The 20,088-nt window shown below is 41.0% G+C and overlaps 1 protein-coding gene across 1 annotated transcript in view; it reads left to right on the top strand.

Annotated features, from left to right (window-relative positions):
• Positions 1–16,069, top strand: part of LOC130905446 (leukemia inhibitory factor receptor-like) — a 32,828-nt gene extending 16,759 nt beyond the window's left edge. The window contains exons 7-18 of the mRNA XM_057818862.1: positions 2,809–2,945; positions 3,050–3,195; positions 3,270–3,423; positions 3,522–3,583; positions 3,712–3,928; positions 11,518–11,697; positions 11,795–11,896; positions 12,020–12,181; positions 13,642–13,770; positions 13,888–13,981; positions 14,069–14,135; positions 15,471–16,069. Of these exons, the coding sequence (XP_057674845.1) occupies positions 2,809–2,945; positions 3,050–3,195; positions 3,270–3,423; positions 3,522–3,583; positions 3,712–3,928; positions 11,518–11,697; positions 11,795–11,896; positions 12,020–12,181; positions 13,642–13,770; positions 13,888–13,981; positions 14,069–14,135; positions 15,471–15,869 (1,849 nt within the window). The 3' untranslated portion in view covers positions 15,870–16,069. The remainder of the gene's footprint in view (positions 1–2,808; positions 2,946–3,049; positions 3,196–3,269; positions 3,424–3,521; positions 3,584–3,711; positions 3,929–11,517; positions 11,698–11,794; positions 11,897–12,019; positions 12,182–13,641; positions 13,771–13,887; positions 13,982–14,068; positions 14,136–15,470) is intronic.
• Positions 16,070–20,088: the final 4,019 nt, after the last annotated feature.

Here is a 20,088-nt window from a genome sequence, read left to right as displayed (position 1 = left end):
TACAAACGCGTTGAACTTTCGTCTTATTTCCGGTCTTTTTTCCGTCGGAATGACTAAAAGTTGCTGTGGTGCGTGTTGTCTCTTCATCGTGAGAGGAAGAGAAACAAATGGCTGAAAGCATTTAACCCAGGAACAGTAATAGAAGACAGTTCCGTGGACTATTCTCGCCTGTGGGAACCTAAATCCAAGCACATTTATGTTTGCGACATTTTGTTACTGGTGAGTAAACTTTAATTTTTGCACCAATTAGCTGCTAGGATTCAGTAGACTAGGCAGTGGTTATTATTACCGTACCCGGCAACTCGCAAAGCGTTATTTTTCTTTTGCCGTGAACTGCTCTGATCAGTCAATCGGTATATTATTGGCCTGGTGGGAATTGGTTATTTTGCCGTGACGTGTTCATGGCTAAATAACGCTTGGAGGCAAATTACCGGTTACGGCAGAAATAATCACTTCGTATATACTACCAATTTTCTCAGTTCCACACAATACATATTCCCCGTAATTGATAAAGGTCAACTTACTGGGTGACTTTATGAGGTAGTTGTAGATGTTTCCGAACTCCACTGCAGGCCATTCCTTTGTTTATCCAGCTATCAGCTGCGACTTTGTATGGGCAGCTTTGTAAGCCAATAAACGCTAATTTTAAATTGTATCGTCTCCTCGTGTCTGTCGGCAGTGACTCGTGATAATAGTAAGCCACGTTTAAGACGTTTTTATGAAAAAAGACGCAAAACACACCTGAAATATATGAATATCAGACGTTTGTCTATGGAATGTTTAGCTGTGCGTACCCCCTTCACAAAAATGGTGACACGTTGCTAAGCGAGGTGACGTCATTGTGACATCACGTCGACTTCCTCCATTGTCAAAAGTGAAGGAAATAAAAAGCCTTGTTTGCCGTCTGCCAAGCCGAACAACTTCATGTTTAGTGGGGACAGAACACGTCATATTAATAAAGTGAAAAAATATAAGATACTGTGTACTGGGTACAACAAGGTAATGTTTATGCGACTAAAAAAAAAATGACTGGAGGCAAAATGGGGGATGAGACTCCGGCGTCGTAAAGTTGAAATCGCGTAAGCAGAATATGTTGTAACCCAGGGACTACCTGTACTTTTGGACTTTTTGGATAGTTATTTTGAGATTTAGGGGTAGGGCAGACTGGGGTAATGTGAGACATAGGGTAATGTGAGACACCCCCTGCATCTAAGTGAGGGAGCACATATGTGATCATGTAACCATCATGCTGTCCATGAAAAAGAGATCCTCCACCTATTGTGGTAAACATGTTTTTTCCCCCCAAAAAATATTTTTTTTTACATGTAAAATTACATTTTCTTTCTGTCAACTTAATCAGATGTTATGCCAAAGCAAATGTATTTAGCTTGAAAATATTTTATCACACATGTTGATGAACTAACAACATATAAAACCATGTGATGATAGTAGTTTAAGATTAGCCTGTGTTGCTAAGAGTTTTGTTTTTTTCACAAAATTGTGCCAATGGGGTAAAGTGAGACAAATGATGTGGGATAAAATGAAATGTCTCACTTCACTCCTTAATATCAGCAGTGACATTACACAACATCACATCTGGATTTAGATTTACTGAATTTCCCCTTATCAAGCATTTGTATTTTTCTAGTCCGTCTCAGTTTGCACTTTAGATGGGGTAAAGTATTTTTTTTTAACTAGTTATATTTTTAAGACTATTCATCCCGAGTACATTTAAATAATTTCCATTTCAAGGAAACATCCTAAATTAATGGGAAATATGTCAACTTTACTGGTTTGTTGTTGTTTTTTTTTGTTTTTCTTTTTTGACACATAGAATGGAAGTCTAAGTGTCCGGTTGGTCTGAACAGTTTTAATGTTTCACATTCAGAGTGTGACATACTCCCATTGTGATCATTCAAAATACCTCATTTATTATGACAAAGCAATGAACAGGAAGGGGTTATGGGGGAACAGAGAAAAAGAAACACAAGAAAAGAAAAAAGAAAAGCAACATCAAGAAATACAATGAACACCTACACTAACTATTTATACGTTGGTGCTATCGTCAGCTAGATGTATTTCCGATTGAAACCATGTGGGGGGGCCTGTTGACCAGGGAAAGAAGGGGGGGGGGACTGTAAGCTAAATGATTGGTAGGGGTAAAGTGTACACAAATCAGCACTGTGATCAAGAACCCAAGAATCGTGTGAACCCTTTGTGAGTGTAAGCCCGTTAGCAACCGACCCTACGCTGCCCCACCGCTAATCCCGGCACCAGGACCCCCCACCCGAGCACGCCCAATCACAACCAGCTGCGCGCGAGCCCAACCAAGCACACAACAGCCAAGCAGACCAGCGGAAAACGCCGCGCGGGCGCCAAACAAGGGCCACGGCCCCCACCCAGACAGCCCTGGGAGGGAGGGAGGGATGGGCGGTTTCAGGGGAGGGGGGCAGCGCGCCCATCCTTCCTCCCACAGCCCGACAAAGGAGTCATCGTCACGCCCCCCCGGGACCACCCGAGCTCCCATCAACCGGCCTTCAGGGATGGGAAGAGGGGACGCACCACCAACCCCATGATCACCCCCACCCCCGTCCGCCCAGCCAGCGGACGGGGGTGGGGGTGGTCATGGGGTGTTTTAGCTTGCTTGGAGGAGAGCAAATGTAACAAATGTCTCACATTTCCCCAGTCTCCCCTACTTAAAAGGTTATTTACGATTTACGCAGAAATTCGGGTTACGTTGCCAGCATAGGAACAGAACTCGTTCGTAACCCGTGGACTACCAGTATTCTCTTGGACTTTGTTTTACAGGAGATGTGCGGAGGGATACAATGGGAGATGTTCTCACAAAATGCGAGTGGATTATGCAATGTTGAACTGGACTTTAACAGCACAAAACCAACTTGGGAGGGTCAAACTCATTGATAGAGCAGACCTTTTTCATAGAGGTATGTACTGTAATGCATTTTTTCTAGTAAAAGAAAACAAATGTGAACTAAATTTGTAGTAGATTACCCTTTAATTAATTATCTTTTTGATTGTGTCATTTCAGTATACATGCTTGCCCCACAAGAAGTTAAAGTCTCAGCAGTCAATTCCAGTATCGTGAGATTAGACTGGGAGTGGGAAGTAAAACTGTATGAAACTCTCAATATAAAATGCCAAGTAAACATCAGTGATGGAGAAACACATGCAGTAGTAAGTTAACAGCAAGTATAGGTGTGGATCAAAATGATAAAATAAGGCATTGTCCATTCATTTTGTGATCCTAGAAAGAACATATTGGAGATGGTCTTAATTCAGTGGCTATTAATGACTTAATTCCCAACTGGGCCTACATGGTGAGGATACGATGTGGAACGACTCAACATTTCTGGAAGTGGAGCAATTGGAGCTCAAGTGTTGAGTTTAACACAATGGGCGATGGTTGGTATTTATTGAAAATAGGCAACAAAAGGGCAACAATCATTACAGTTTTATGTGTTAATGTTGCAATCGACTTGACTTCTCTCTTAATGTCCCAGTTCCAGATGCTCTGGATATATGGATGCAGGAAAAAGACAACCAAACCATAATCACTTGGAAAGTAAGTATGTAGTTCAATGTACTGTAAATTCCATTACAAATGGTGCGAGTACAAATAATATCACAATAAAGTGTCTTCAACTGCTTTACAAAAAAAATTCACAGAAACCTAACGCTAGTTTTTTTTAGGTACCACTCGCAAACCAGAGCCATGGAGACATAATTGATTATGAAATCTCTTGGGCACAGAGCTCTGAGAGACAAGTAAAAGCCAACGTTCTGCACCCAAAGCACAGTTTTGCACTCAGTCTGGACACCATGGAAGAGTATGCAATCAGTGTTATTGCCAGGAATCAAAATGGAAGCTCTTCTCCTTCAACTATTATCATCCCTGTCCTCAGCACAGGTATGACCGCATTATGTGAAATACAACAACGTCTAGCTGTAATTCTAAAGCATTTTTTTCCCTTTCAATTCCTTTATACAGTAAATTTGACACAGTATAGCACTATGACAGTATCAACCAAAATTAGAGTTGTCCTATAATGCCTTTTTAACCGATAACTGATATCCATATATTGTCCAACTCTATAAATCCGATACCGATATCAAACCGATACCGATATATGCAGGGTTAGGTGAAAGTGGCTAAAATTTGTTGCCGGAAGTCACTGACATAATTTTTAACCGATAACTGATATCCATATATTGTCCAACTCTATAAATCCGATACCGATATCAAACCGATACCGATATATGCAGGGTTAGGTGAAAGTGGCTAAAATTTGTTGCCGGAAGTCACTGACATAAAGGTTGCCACAAAGCCAGTATAATTTTTTTTTTTTTAAATGGCAAACGTATCACATTCGAGACAAGCATTACTGGACCTAATTGCAGTAAAAACTATTGTTTAAAACCTTATAATGTTCAATCTCACTTTAGTTATATTTGTTTTACCACAAGAACTGCATGTAATTCTTAGTGTATCATTTATGATACAAATTAGAGAACATATATACAAATTACTTTTTAAAAAAATGTTTAAAAATGTATTATATAATATTATGTTTAATGCAGTGGTTCTTAACCTTGCTAAAGGTACTGAACCCCACAAGTTTCACATGTGCATTCACCGAACCCCTCGGAATTAGATAATAAAGTTTTTTTTTTTTCAAATTCATAACCAATATATGTGAGCTAGCATTTTTTTTTAATTTTTCAAAATTTAGCAAATTCCCATTCAAAGGTCTCATTTTGACAGCATGTTTTGTAAACAGGTCAAAATTTGAGACCACGCTGCCCATCGGTCTGTTGTATTCTCTCATACATAGGGCCAGTCAACCTTCCACCGAGCAAACCAGTTCCTCTTCCCATCAGATCGAGAAGTAGCAGTTAAAAGAACTTGATTAAGCCTGTAAATTGGGGGCAAACCAATCCAAAACCTGGTCTAAAAAGCCACTTTGCCAAGATTTAATCAGGATACAAAAATGGGGCTCCGCATTTCGTTACCTTTGCCGAACCCCTTAGATCACTGATCCCCAACCACTGCGCTTGGCACCGATACCGGTCCGTTGCGCATTTGCTACCGAGCCGCAGAGAAATAATAAATAATTTGCAAACGATCGCAATCTGGCCTGTGTCTGACACATCACAATAACTGTCTATTCTATTGACTAACCAGAGTAGAGATTTGTGTACGTCGCCCTTGTGGTTGGCCGCCACTACTGGGGTGTTTGCATACCATAATAGTAGCCCAGCGCCCGTCAATGTAAACAGTAACTTAAGCTGCTGTTGGCTGGGTGCTGTGGGCGGCGACTTTTTTGGACAGTTTTTTTATGGGAAAATGCCACCTGCTGAGCCAGAAGAGGAGCCTACCATCAAATACATTCAATATGTAGCTAAAAGCGAGATAACGAGGCAACAAAAGCGATGCACTGAGATCCTCATACCTCGTGGTAAACCGTATTGCTAAAACCAAGAAACCTTTCATGTTTGGAGAAGAGCTCATTATGTCTGCGATCAAGGATATTTGCTGTCAAGTTTTAGGGGGGTGGGGGGGCACTGTTTAAAACAGGTTGATTCAGCGTATGCTGAGTTACATTTTCTCTGCACTCAATGTTCGTTTTTAGCCTCATTGTGTTTTATATTTACTATCATTTTCTGCTTTAGACTTACTCACTGAACCCCAGGGGTTCGATCAAACTCAGGTTAAGAACCATTGCTTTAAGGACAACATAAAGCTTTCAAATTTAAAATTTTCTGTTCATTATTTCTGAGGTGAAGCATTATAGGATTAAGATGGAAACTTTTCTGAACCTCCACATGAGAGCAAATAAAAAATAAAATAAGCGTCTTCAACTCTTTAAGTTCTCTTAAAGATCTGATGAATTTTCCATTGCATTGCCCCTTTTTTAATCGTATTTATACAAGCTTGTTCTTTTTTTTCTTTTTCTTTTTATCCCAGAAACGTCCATTCGAACCACTTAGAGCTATCTATCCATGTCAAAATATCACCCAATAGCATGCCGCACATAACACGGCACTTTTGCTCATTAATATTCATGAAGCTAGTGACTGCTGCTAGGGGGTCAAACTTGCGCATGTCACTAATGTTAGACGCATGTAAATAGTGTAGAAACGAGATGTCTACTGAGCTAAACCTAATAATTCTGTCCGAAAACCTTTACCACCATATGCCCTACAAATGTACTGTACTTCATACATTTGAATTTAACTGGACTAGACAAGGAATTAGCTTGAAATACGCCACTTAAATGCGAATGAAATATGCTTTATTCACTGAAGTTTTATGGATAACTTCAGTGGCCATAAAATGGGTGATTACTGAAATTTACAGTGATTCACTACACCTTATTCTGATGTTATTAAGCTTGAGGTTGTTGTAAAAGTGTATATTAAGAGGGCCAATTTATTAATACTCCCGATTTGTTGTTTGATAGAACAAATATTCAAACATCCAAAAAGTGTAACGTCGCTAACTTTAATATACAGTAGCCTATATGACAATCAGATTTACACTACCTCATCAAACAATATCTTTGAACAGTTATTTTCTTCTGTGTCATTAACATCAAGAGGTGACATCAATTACAGAGCCAACAAGATGTGTGCTGCGTCGAGAACACTATTCGCCGAGTCCACCACTTTCCTTCTTTTTGACGTTGGAGTGCTTGCGGATGGGGATGGTGTGGCTCAGTGGTAGAGTAGTTGTCCCCCAACCCAGAGGTTGTGGGTTCGATTCTCTGCCCTGATGAACTTGCCTAAGTATCCTTGAGCAAGATAATGAACCCCACATTGCTCCTGGTGCTCCGTCACCAGTAGGTAGATGGCGATGTAGTGTAAAGCGCTTTGAGCACCTTGAAAGGTGGCAAAGCGCTATATAAGTATAACACCATTGGTGTTGGTGCAATTCTCTTGCGCTTGACAATACGTTCAATCATCAACAATAAACCAAAATTCTTTACAAAAACTATTAACTCCTACTGATAATAACTTCTCAAACATGTCACTGTAGGCAGGGCTGTCAACAGACTAGACAAGACAATACAACTGAGAGTGGTATGCCTGCCTGCTAAGCACCAAAACAGTATAACTTAACATCCTGTGCCTGCCCTCTCACATCCCTTGGGTTATGAAGCCCTCAAACAGTGATGCGCCTAGATTTTTTGACCGCAAAGTGATTTATAACATCGGTGAAATCCAGTTTTTGAGCAATCTCACGCTCAATGGAGAGGCTGTCCCCTACAATATGACCGGCTTTACCAATTTGGCACAGACGAAGAAGTGGGCAAGCGTAAGGGGGTGAGATAGGAGTTGAGAGTTGTTGCGTGGTAGCGCTGAGTTGAGTGGCTGTGAGTCCCCCATTGTTAATAAAAGTTCCAGCTAAAAGCCATCCGAAATGTCTCTGCGTTTTTATGCCCATCGCCACCTTCCTGAAGGGAGAGCCAGACGAACTGACGACAAACGAGCCGTCCACCCGTCCACTCCACAATACGGACCAAACAAACTTACCATAAAGTGCAGTTTTGTTACAATGGCTAGGTTATTAAGCCTGCCCTGTGATATGGTGGAGCGTAGGTAGTTTTTTATTATTTTCATTTTACTGAAGGCTCGCTCTCCTCCAGCTTGGGGGGGATGCAAACAAAGGAAAAAAAAAAAAAATTGAAATATTTAATATGTTACAGTTCATTCATTCATTTTCCATGTCGCTTTTTCCTCACGAGGGTCGCTGAGGTGCTGGAGCCTATCCCAGCTAACTACGGGTAGTAGGCAGGGGACACCCTGAACTGGTTGCCAGCCAATCACAGGGCACAAGGAGACATACAACCATTCACGCACGGACAATTTAGAGTGTTCAATCAGCCTACCATGCATGTTTTTGGGATGTGGGAGGAAACCGGAGTTCTCGGAGGAAACCCACGCAGGCACGGGGAAAACATGCAAACTCCACACAGGAAGGCCGAAGCCCGGGATTGAACCCTTGATCTCAGAACTGTGAGGCAGCCGTGCTAACCACTCAGCCACCGTGCCGCCTATGTTACAGTTTTTAGGTATATATCGAGTAGAACATAATATTTAATCAGACAATAATTTAAATAAAAAAGAAATATGTGAATGCAAAGTAAAATACATTAAGGGTCATTCAGGGGCCCCTATCGTCCAGAGGCCCGGTACAACATACTGTACACCAGTGTTTCTCAATTATTTTCTGTCACGCCCCCCCAAGGAAGACGTAAATGTTTCGCGCCCCCCCAAACTCTCTGCCGCCACTGTAAATCGCATCATTTGTCTATAAAATTACTATTATAAATACGCATCTGCCTAACATTGTGTCCTTTTTTTTCTAATAAAGAAAAAAAGTAACATAGATCAACTTATAATAAAGTATAACTTTATTAACATTGTTTTGTTTGTAACAGAAGACTTGACGTGCATCAATTTGCCTGAATTTTTAAAAAAAAGTCACATCCAAACTGAAAAAAATACACTCAAGGTACATTTTTGACCATACAGAAAAATAAAATGTAATAAAATCAGTAAATAATAACAAATTAAAATTGTTTAGAAACATTCACTCATGAGGACAATATGCCAAAAAATTTGACCGAAAAAAACAAAACTGAATAAAAGAAAAAAAAAAAAGAGTGTCCTTAGACAGGACAGCTTTTATTTTTGCGGCTCACAGTATTTACCTCCTTTGCAATGGTGTGGAGTTATTTTGCAATGAGCATGCTAACAATGCTCACTGGATTACTGATATAACACTGACAAAGCAGGACGATTGTTGGGAATATTCGGCACGTTTTCACTGAAAAACAATCAAGCGCCTTATCAATGAGATTGGGGTCTAATGTCTTTAAGTGACATCTTAATTGATTTGGCTTCTGGCTGTCCGCTATAATTATTTTTAGACACAGTAAACAGTGGTCTTTCCTCATCACCCACTACATTATAAAGTCAAAGCTAAAAGGCAAACGGCACGAAAAAAGCGCATTCTCGGCGGCCGAGGTAGAACCGTAGGTGAGGGCGGACGTCGTGACGATCCCAAGCCGAAAATGGCACTTCTCGGGCGACAACGTGAGAACTGAACAAGACAGTGGGTCGCTGCGTGAGTGAGTCCGGTCGGAAAACGGCTTTCGAAAACGGCGGTGGCACACTGCTCTTCATATCGGTCTTCTGTGTGTGCTGAGTGCTCTTCCTTAGTTCAAAAATACTGCGCGCACTCTGAAAATGAGAGCGCCACTACCACCTACTGAGTGGATGTGCAAGTACACTTTATTCCAGTACGGCAAAAAAACAAAAAATGCATGTTCCCCGAGGTCACATGCGCCCCCCCTGGCATCGCTCTGCGCCCCCCCAGGGGGGCGCGCCCCACTACTTGAGAAGTACTGCTGTACACCAACATGACTGTAGGTGAGGCCTTAGTTCTCAACAACAAATTCTTAATTCCTAATTTTCAACAGCTAACTAAAAAAAGAGCGGCAGTCAGATACCTTTTTAATTTTTTCCAGGTCATTCACTGTCTGACAGACCCAGCACGGCCAAACGCCAAGCTAAAAATTAAGTAAAAATATCAAAATGTCTTACCTCTTGGGGGCAGGCTGTGGCGGACAATGGATCAGGACTGTCATCTGTAGGACCATGGCCCCCAACAAAATGTTTACTACATATGAAAGTGAATGGCTTCACCTTGCTGGCGTTAAACTGGTCTTTTCGACGTCCGCACAAGTTGTTTACATTTATCCTCCTAAGTTTTTGGCTGTGGGAAACAAATGAAGAAAACATCCTTCATATGTTGTAATGTCTAGAGTCGTTTCTACAAGCTCTATAGCAGCAGTGTTTACTCGGCATGTTATTTTTTGAGAGATAATCGGCAGAAAATAAGCATTAATGTATTAGCATGGGTCGTCTGCGACCGTACTTATAAGTTGACCCCCTTCCGGTGACGATGGTGATGTCATGCTGCCTTGTGGTCTAATAATAGCACCCGGTCACTACGCTATTAAACGGACAAGTGGAGTCGAGGCAGTGTGGTTTGCTGAACGCATGAGCACATCGACGCGAGTCGACTGTCTTGTCGGACTCAGATAGCTACATATGCTGGGATAACTCCGTGGAACACCATGGAATAAATTTAAATAATAAATATCAGTGGAAACAGATGATGCTACACAAGCACTTTATTACTTGTAAATGGTGTTATACTTGTATAGCGCTTTTCCACCTTTCAAGGTGCTCAAAGCGCTTTAAACTACATTGCCATCTACCTATTGGTGACACAGCACCAGGAGCAATGTGGGTTTCAGTATCTTGCGCAAAGATACTTAGGCGAGTTCATCACACAGCACCAGGAGCAATGTGGGTTTCAGTATCTTGCTCAAAGATACTTAGGCGAGTTCATCAGGATAGGGAATCGAACCCACAACCTCTGGGTTGGGGAGACAACTACTCTATCACTGAGCCACGCCATCCCACATACTTGTGTATGTAAATCTGACCTTAGTAGATTGTTTTCTTCTTGGAGATGCGTGTGTTGCAGCCTGGCAGTTGTTTTTTTTTTTAATATGGCTGTTTGACAGTTGCCGTCATATGATCAAAGCAACGTTCCGCCCCCGAATTTTATACCAGAACAGTTCCAGCCTAATTTAACCATTGCATAATAGAGTTAGACCGATTATCATCCGGGCCGATTAAATTATCGGCCTGTGGAAATTTATTATATTTATATTCATATTATATTTATATTTATATTCCAATTTATATTTGGAAATTTGACGTATATCGTATCGGCCTTTTTAATTTTTAAATACGATCGGCCAATATGAAAACTGGGTTATTTTGGCTCAGATGCAGCCGCGCCTCTGTCTCTTGCCTGCTGTCTCCTGCACTAGTATTCACCCTGTCCTCTGATTGATTAAATGGAAATGGTAAATGGGGTTATACTTCTATTGTGCCTCAGGCACTTCTGGAGCTATTATTTTTTATTTGTTTGATTTAATAAAAATGCTTTAAGCATTTCAATGAAGTTCAGTGTTTGCATTATTCAATTTTCCACATCCAATTTTTACACTATTACTGCAAATAAATATCGGCTCCAAAAATCGGTTATCGGCCCCTCTAACCACCAATAATCGGTGTTTGTATCGATCCTGAAAAACCCATACCGGTCGATCTCTATTGCATATTATGACTAATTGTATTGTGATACTCCACTAGATGTTTTAATTATGGTAAATGTAACAACTTCAAGGTATTCCAAATAAACATTCCGTGGAAAAATAAGAACAACTTCAACTGAAGTTATAGAAAAAGTGCCAATATTGCTCCGCTATACAGTATCTTTGAAGGCAACATGCATATTGGCCCAAAACCGATAATGAAATTATTGCTTTCATTTTAAAATGCTTTTATCGGCCGATATTATCTGGTATTCAGTCTCAATGCTGATTTAACTTTTTTTTTTTTTTTTAATAGAAAGCAATGGAGTTAAACCCACAAGGATACAAGGCAGTAACGGCGGTTTCAACCTGTCTTGGTCCGCCAGTCCGCTGGCTAGCTGTGGCTATATCGTGGACTGGTGCCCAACCAGAGGGCCATGCCAAATAGATTGGCTGCGAGTGCCTCCTAGTAAAACACATGTCAGGATATTTTCAAGTAAGTAGTTTTCTGCAGTTAAGATTCCACAGTTTCATCTACAGTATGATGTTTTTAAGTAAAACGCTTTTTTTTTTTTGCATGTTGACTTCACTAGAAAACTTTAGAGAAGGAGTAAGATATTTGCTGTCGATACATGCCTGCACTCAAACAGCCCCATTGTTACTTGAGAAAAAAGAAGGATATGTCAAAGAGAAACGTAAGATATATTTTTCACTATCTGCCAATGTCATACCGTACTCACCTTGGAATAAATGTCATTAAAAAAAAGTCATCAAATGTTTCTTTGTTAATATTTTCCCTGTTTCCTATTCTTTGCCAGTCATACAAGATGGTCTTTTTAAACTACTGAAATGGAAACCGAGAGATATGGATGTTGAGATATCCTGGGATCCTGTAGCTATACAAGAGCAGCCCGCTTTCATCCATGGCTACATTTTATACTGCTGGGACCACAACAACAGTGTCACGTATATCAGTACAGGTAGTGTTTATTTACGCCGTTGGTTTTCTTTGACAGTCACAGCTAATACTTTGTATAAATCCACCCACACATGGATGATAATGTTGTATATTTATTTTACATGTAGTGTGTATATATACTATACTGTACATACAGGATATATATAAAAACTTCTCTCACCCACCGCCCATATCCCCCTGGTGGGTGACAGTTCATCTCAAGCTCAGGTCCTCTACCAGTGGCCTGGGAGCTTGAGGGTACTGCGCAGTATCTTTGCTGTTCCTAGGACTGCGATGTCTGATGTTTCTCCAGGTATCTGCTGGAGCCATTTCTCAAGTGTGGGAGACATCCCCCATTGCTCCTTTGACGACTACAAAGTCGGTCATCGAACTATGGCCTAGGGTGTCCTGGTGCCAAGTGCACGTATGAACACCCCTTTGTGTTCCATGTTCCCATGGTGTTTGTTATGGACAATCCATGATGAGCACAGAAGTCCAATAACAGAACATCAGTCGGCTTCTGATCGGGGGGGGGGGGGGGCGTTCCTTCCAATCACGTCCCTCTAGGTCCCGCTGTCATTGGCCACGTGAGCGTTGAAGTCCCACAGCAGAATGAGGAAGTCCCCAGAGGGAGTGCTCTCCACCACACCCTCCAAGGACTCCAAAAAGGGTGGATGCTCTGAGCTGCTGTTTGCTGCGTAAGCACAAACACCAGTCAGGACTTGTCCTCCCACCCGAAGGCGGAGGGAGGCTACCTTCTCGTCTGCTGGGGTAAACCCCAACGTACAGGCGCCAAGCCAGGGGCAATAAGTATGCCCACACCTGCTCGGCGCCTCTCACCGTGGGGAACTGCAGAGTGTAAGAGAGTCCAACCCCTCTCGAGAGGATTTGTACCAGAATCCAAACTGTGTGTGGAGGAGAGTCCGACTATATCTAGTCGCAACTTCTCTGGCTCACATACCAGGTCGGGCTCCTTCCCTGCCAGAGAGGTGACATTCCACGTCCCAAGAGTTAACTTCTGTAGATGGGCCAAGACCCCCGCCTTTGGCTGCCGCCCGACTCCCTACGCACTCGACCCCTTTAGCCCCTTCCACAGGTGGTGAGCCCATGGGAATGGGGCACACGTTTCCTTTTCGGGCTGTGCCCGGCCACTAGATGCTTGCATTCGAGCCCCACCCCCCAGGCCATGTCATGCCATATTTGTATCACCAGAAAATTAATTAACATATATGGCATGACATGGCATATTTGTTAATATGTTAATTAATTACTTGCCAAATTTTCTGGTGATACATGCGTGATAGACCAAAAATATACTTGCACTGTTTCAAATTTTTGTGGCAAAGTGGGACCCTTAATAAGAGCAGTCAGGAATCCTTACATCTGTGTTCAAGACTGATTTTGAGACTGACATCATTCTATTTTTGAGACAGATTTTAGGCTTATAGTATTTGTATACATTGTCAAACTCTTTTGTTTCAGACGATCCTCAGGCCACCAGCTTAACAGCAAAAAACCTTCAAGTCAGCACATACAGGTTCACTGTTAAGGCAAATACCTCTGTTGGAGAATGTGGTGATACATCCATCACCGTCACCTTAAATTCAATGAGTATGCTATTTCTTCTTACGAGCTAGAAATTAGGTTCGAAATACTGTACAATTATTTCTGAAAACAAATCATAAAAACACAACTTATTCCTTATCTTGGCTGTTTCTTTTTCGACAGCTGATAACTTGATCAAGGCTGTCGGAATCACCCTCATTACTATTTTTGTTCTCCTCTGCTTAATTGTTGTTCTTTGCTACAGGAACTGGGAATGGTGAGCAAAAGAACATGCTAAGCTTTCACATTTATCAATTTGTGTGGCTTCTCAAGATATTTTCTCCTGCTGTTTTACCTTTTATAGTATCAAACTGAAGGTCTATCCTCCAATTCCGATGCCTGTATTGAAGGACAAATGGATGACAACACTGGTAAGCTTTGCTTTAGAGCAGTGGTTCTTATCCTTGGTTCGAATAAACCCCAGGGGTTTGGTGAGTAAGTCTAAAGGTTCGGCGAAGCTTAAGACACAAAGGGCCCAATTTTTATGCACTGACCAAAGTCAAAGTGTCATTTTAGACTCGGTTTTGGACTGGTTTTCCTCCAATTTACACGGTTTATTTCATTTCTTTCAACTGCTAGTCCTCTATCTGATGGGAGGAGAAAGCGGTTTGCTCAGTAGTAGGTTGACTAGCACTTGATATGTGGAAGTATAAAAGACCTGCAAACAGCATAGACTGTAGTTAATGAAAAAAAAAACCCAACAACTTAATTTTCCATCCATCCGTTTTTTCCCCGATTATTGGAAGTAGGGTCGCGGGGGCAGCAGCTTCAGCAGAGAAGCCCAGACTTCCCTCTTCCCAGCCACTTCATCCAGTTCTTCTTAGAGGAGCCCAAGGTGTTCGAAGACCAACTAGGTGACATAGCTCCGCAGCATGTCCTGGGTGGGACACGCAGCCTCCTCCCAGTGAGACATGTCTGAAACACTTCACCAGGGAGACGTCCAGGAGGCAACCTCATCAAATGCCTGAGTTACCTCATCTGGCTCCTTTCGGAGTTGAGGAGCAGCAGCTCTACTCCAAGGCCCTCCCGGATGACCGAGCTTCTCACCTTATCTCTAAGGGATAGCCTGGACACCATAAAGAAACACAGTTTAGCCGCCCATATCTGAGATCTTATTCTTTCAGTCGTGACCCACAGCTTGTGACCGTAGGTGAGGGATGGGGATCGACTGGTAAATTTTACGCCATGAAAAAAGTATGTGATGCGAGGATGCGACAGTAAAATGAGAATATAGACATGAAAACGAAAAACAGGAACAGTTGAAATGAGTTTTGTTTCATTTTCCAACATGAAAATCAAATGCAAAAGGCAAAATTATTTGTAGTGAAGTTAAAATTCGAAGGAATTTGAATGGGTAATCACTAAAAAATATTAGCTAGCTAGCTTGCTTAGCTATATTGGTTTTGAATTGAAAAAAAGAAAAAAAAAAAGCTTTTTAATTAACTTTTGAAGGGTTTGGTGAATGCCCATGTGAAACTAATGGGGTTCAGTAACTCTAGCGAGGTTAAGAACCACTGCTTTAGAGGTTGTTTCTTTATATACATGAAGATGAAGGGAACCATGTCAATGAACTCGATGCACTTTTGTGCCGTGATATACAGTACTGTTTGGAAATGACTTGGTAGAAGTGCAAATGATAACTTTTTATTCACCAAAGTGTTTTAGTTTGTTCCATGGTAAAGTTTTGTCATTTCTCTATTTTCTAGACTAAACAAAGTTCCCATCCAATTTTTGTGGAAATGAGTCATCATACTGAGGCGGAATTAACGGCTATTCCAGAGCTGCACTGCAAATCAGAAGCACCAGTGAAGGATTACGCTGACCAGGAAAATATTTCTTCTCCAAGTACACATGGGTCTCACGACAAGCCAATTGAAAAACCCGTCACACATAGCACCACCGTTCCATGTCAGTCACTGCTACTAGCATTATCATCATCTCGCGGACATCTCAACCCCTCATTCATTCAGACTTCACCAGATTCAGCGGGAGGCTCCGATGGATATAAACCCCAGGAGCAAAGGTTATATCCAGAAGAAGATACAGACAATCCTTTGCCTTGTGTCTTAACCTATATTTCGCTACCACAGTTACCTTCTGAATAGTTGCTGCAGATTTACTGTATTTCGCTGCAAGGTTGACGACAAAAGTTTGGAGGAGTGGTAAAAACTCTGAATAGCACTTTTGTAAATTACAGACCACTTAAAGCACTTTACAAGCAACACACAATACAATTTCCTCCTGAAATGCTGTTTAATGTTAACTTCTATATCATTATCGTTTTTACATTAAAAATATTTGTTAATCCTGGTTTTCATTTCTAACTAGAAACTGCAATTTCTGGAGAAATTATGATGGGACTTCTGTGGTAGATACAGCTCTATCAGGTTACTTCCAATTGAATTGGGGACATTTTGGGGACACTTCCTATTGATATCTAGTCACTTCCTGTTGATTTGGGGACACGTCCTGTCCATATCAGGTCACTTTCTGGTGATTTGAGGACACGTCCTGTTGATATCAGGTCACTTCCTGTTGATTTGGGGACATTTCGGGGACACCTCCTGTTGCATAGCTGTCAATGGCATTGACTTACAGTATACATGGGCACCAGTTGAATGCCAATTGGTTGTCATGGTAAATTGGTCAAAAATCACAAGGACCTATGTTTTTCTGCCACTGAAAATAAATGTGAAATTTGGACATACATGGCTGTCAATGACATTCCTGTCAATGGCGTTCCATTAAAAATTGAGTGGGACAGTTTTTGGCAAGTTTGGGGTGAACCGTAAATTTTTGCCAAATTCTCTATACAACTTTTATGCCCTTTACTGTCCTGGAATTTTTAAAGTGTAAATTATGTGATTTGGTCAAAAATTCTAGGACTAAATACATTTTGAAGAAAGTCTTAAAAACAACAAAAAAGCACGTTTACGGGCAAGCGTAATTTATTTATTTTTTTTGTGAGGGGGGTCATTTGAAAAATTCCCTGTGTTGCGCGAAAATTCTGGTCATTTTGATATTCGAACGGTGACGTTCGGTCAAACGGTATGGGCTGTGCGGTGCACCGAAGAAACGCTATTCAAAAACAAAAAGGAATTTTACTATCTGGGCCTTTGCTTTGCAAAGCCTTATCTCACTAGATAGGCCTATACATACAGTAATAAAACACTTCAAATATTATTCATTTTATGACTTGAATTTTAATAAACACAATTAAGTGTTCATCTTGAAAATAATTTCTTGATATTTTTGGCTTGAATTGAAATAAGACAGTAGGTGCTAATCTTCAAGCAAAACAGATTCCAATCACTTCACAGCTGCAGGTCCGGTCTGTCACATAAGCAATGCATTCTTCCTTGTTGCCACCCAGTAAAAACTCCATTTGAACGCCACGGAGCCAGAAATGTTATTTATTTATATTTATTTATTTATTCTTCTTCTTTTTTATTTTTATTTTATTTGGGGGAGGGGTGTCAAACTTAAACTACTGAAATGCAAAGAAAACTGTTTTAGCGCAGTCATTAAAAGTTGTATTTTTTCAATGATTTGCAAAATAAAAGTTAACAAAAACAGCAATAACCCCAACCTCCTTCTCTTAATTTTTATTTTCCCTCATTTCCTCACATACTAAATGCCAAATCTCAATTTTAACTACTTAAGAACATAGGATGTATATTAAAATTGAAGTTAATGTAAACATTTACTTTTTTATATATATAATAAAGATATAAGTAACATACATTCAGAAAAATAAGTACAAATGACATTATGCAGAGTGAAATGGAATATATTTTGAAGATAGCGCAAACAATGACTTTTTCAAATCATAAGGAAATGAATAAGTAGCCTTACATAAATGAACAAATATAAGTCCAAAGTGCACATTGACAGCTAAGATGTTCTAAACCTCCCCATCAGAGCAAATAAAACTAAATATGATAAATAAGCCTCCTCAACTCTTTTGTAGCTTTTAAAGATTTGATCCATTTTATGTTGCATTGCCCTTTTTTGTCACATCAATTCAACCTTTTTTTTTTTTTTTTTTGCTGTTCCAGAAAACATGCACATTTGAACCAGAGCTAACTAGCTCTGCTGATCACATGTCAGTATGTCAGCCAATTCAACAGATAAATGAGTCCAGGCGTTTTGCTTTGCATTCGCACATTGATGTGATTCATCATCGTCAGACTCAGATGACTGCAGCAGCTGCGGAAACCTCCATGCCGTCCGTGGAATAACATAAAAAATAAATATTGGTGGAAACGGATTACGCTACACAAGCACTTTATTATGCTTGTTGTTAATACTTGTATATGTAAATCTGATGTTGGTAGATTGTTTTCTTCTTGGAGATGAAATGCATGTGTGGCAGCTTAGCATTATTATTTTTTTTACATAGCGTTTTGACAGTTATACCGGCATATTTTCGGGCTCAAAGCACCGTGTACAACATTTCGGCCCTGCATCTTATACGGGAACTGCGTTCCTGACCGTTCTGGCCCACTTTCACCCCTGCTTTCGGGTGTCTCGGCCAACTAATTCCACTGCTTGCCGTCATCATCGATGGTTCCCTTCAAAATGGGATTGTTTTGTTGTTAGTTCCTGAAGTCTATCACTAACCTTCACAAAGCAGTCGTCATAACTGTAGTAACTTTTTCCACATCTATGTCATAAATGTAAATGAATCAAACTGAAAAAAGAAGTAAATAAGGCCAGAAATACCTTTTTCAAGTCATGGACACCCCCATTTCAATTTGAAATTGAAACACTAAATATACCCTCAATGTTGATTCCCAAACAACTAATACAAGGTTACTTGGAAAAACGTTTTTTAAAGTTTTTAGCACTCCAACAAAAAACCAAGAGTGGTGGAAGAAAAATATTTCTTCAGAGTAATTGAAACCTTAAACACGTTATTTAAAGTGCCTGCGACATCATAAAAAAAAACTTAAATAGCATTATTATGTGAATTAGAATCATATTTTGAGAGGATTCGACAATAAACAACAATTTGGCAAAATGCAGATGTCATTAATGTTGTACTGTACTGCGCTGCCTGTCATTATAGCGCTCTAGCGTCCCCAGCTGGAGGATAACATCAGCAGGGTCACGATTTCATCAGATTTAGGATTCAGCCCATTGAGGGGGAATTATTCAGAACGAGGAAAATGCGACGAAGAGAGCAGCAAAATGTCATTGTTTTAATCGCTCTACTCCAATATTTTAACAGAGTATACTTTATCTCAGTATTTTTCTCCAATTGCTAAATAAATGGTATGGTCATGACAAATAAGTCCTGTGCTACGACATGGCAAAATTACTCCAGAATGGTCAAAACTGTCAACTTCTTGCACCTCCCGAACGATATTTTATGCCAACGGCGTTAGTCCGGCTTTTGTCATTTTCTTGCCCCGGCTTCAGAGAGCGTAACCAAACCAGGAGGCGTGACAGCTAGCAGACATGCTAACCCGAACCGAGCCGCATTTCAAAGTCTTATTTACGCCTTTCACTGGGGTTGTTGATTGTCTTCACTGATCGGCAACTCCACCGGCGGCGGGCGAGTTACAGCTCGTCGTTCCCCTGCTGCGGGCAGGAGAGCTTGTTTGCCGGGGAAGCTCAATGACCACCGGACAAACCGGCCGATGTCGGAGGAGCGCATAGCTGCCCGAGCCCAACCCGAGGATAGCGGTCTTTTGCCGGGTACACAAAGAGGGCAGAGTGGGCTGGATGTCTGGACGATTTGGAGAACCGCACAAGCATAAGCCGAGTATAGCGCTCTCCCGGCGGGCACGCGAAGAGGACCGAGTGGGGTGTGCGACAAGCTGTTGGTCGTCGGCCGAGTGGCATTCTCGGTGGTCAAGGAGCATTGTCAGCCACAAACTGCAAGCCACCTTCCTATTAAAACGTGTGCCATGATCCCAGTATTTGACATACTACAAAACACATTGTTTACTCACTTCCTCGTAAGTCCAATGGTCCCACAGCTGGTGGACTGTTTTTGGCCAATCTCAGAGTGGGGGTTTTTGAAACCCAAAAAGGCTCCCACGCCTTTCCCTGGTGCAGCAACAAAACCCTGCAGCACATTTGGCTGGCGTGATGCAAAAATCAAACGAATTAATCCGCAAAATCAGATGAATCCGCAGTCCATCTGCATGCTATAAAGCAATGCTGTATTGTGAGATGCTGACCCGGGTGACGTAATATTCGCATTCCTCATCAAAACAGGAAGTTATTCATTTTCATGGCGCGGGATTCAAAAATTTGAAGAAATAAAACGATCACTTCCACACACATCCAAGCAGCCCATTTCATTCATTCATG

Source organism: Corythoichthys intestinalis, chromosome 17 (genome assembly GCF_030265065.1).
Source record: "Corythoichthys intestinalis isolate RoL2023-P3 chromosome 17, ASM3026506v1, whole genome shotgun sequence".
In the NCBI taxonomy this organism is placed as follows: Eukaryota; Metazoa; Chordata; class Actinopteri; order Syngnathiformes; family Syngnathidae; genus Corythoichthys; species Corythoichthys intestinalis.
The sequence above is the reverse complement of the archived record's forward strand: the minus strand, read 5'-3'. Positions and strand labels throughout refer to the sequence as shown.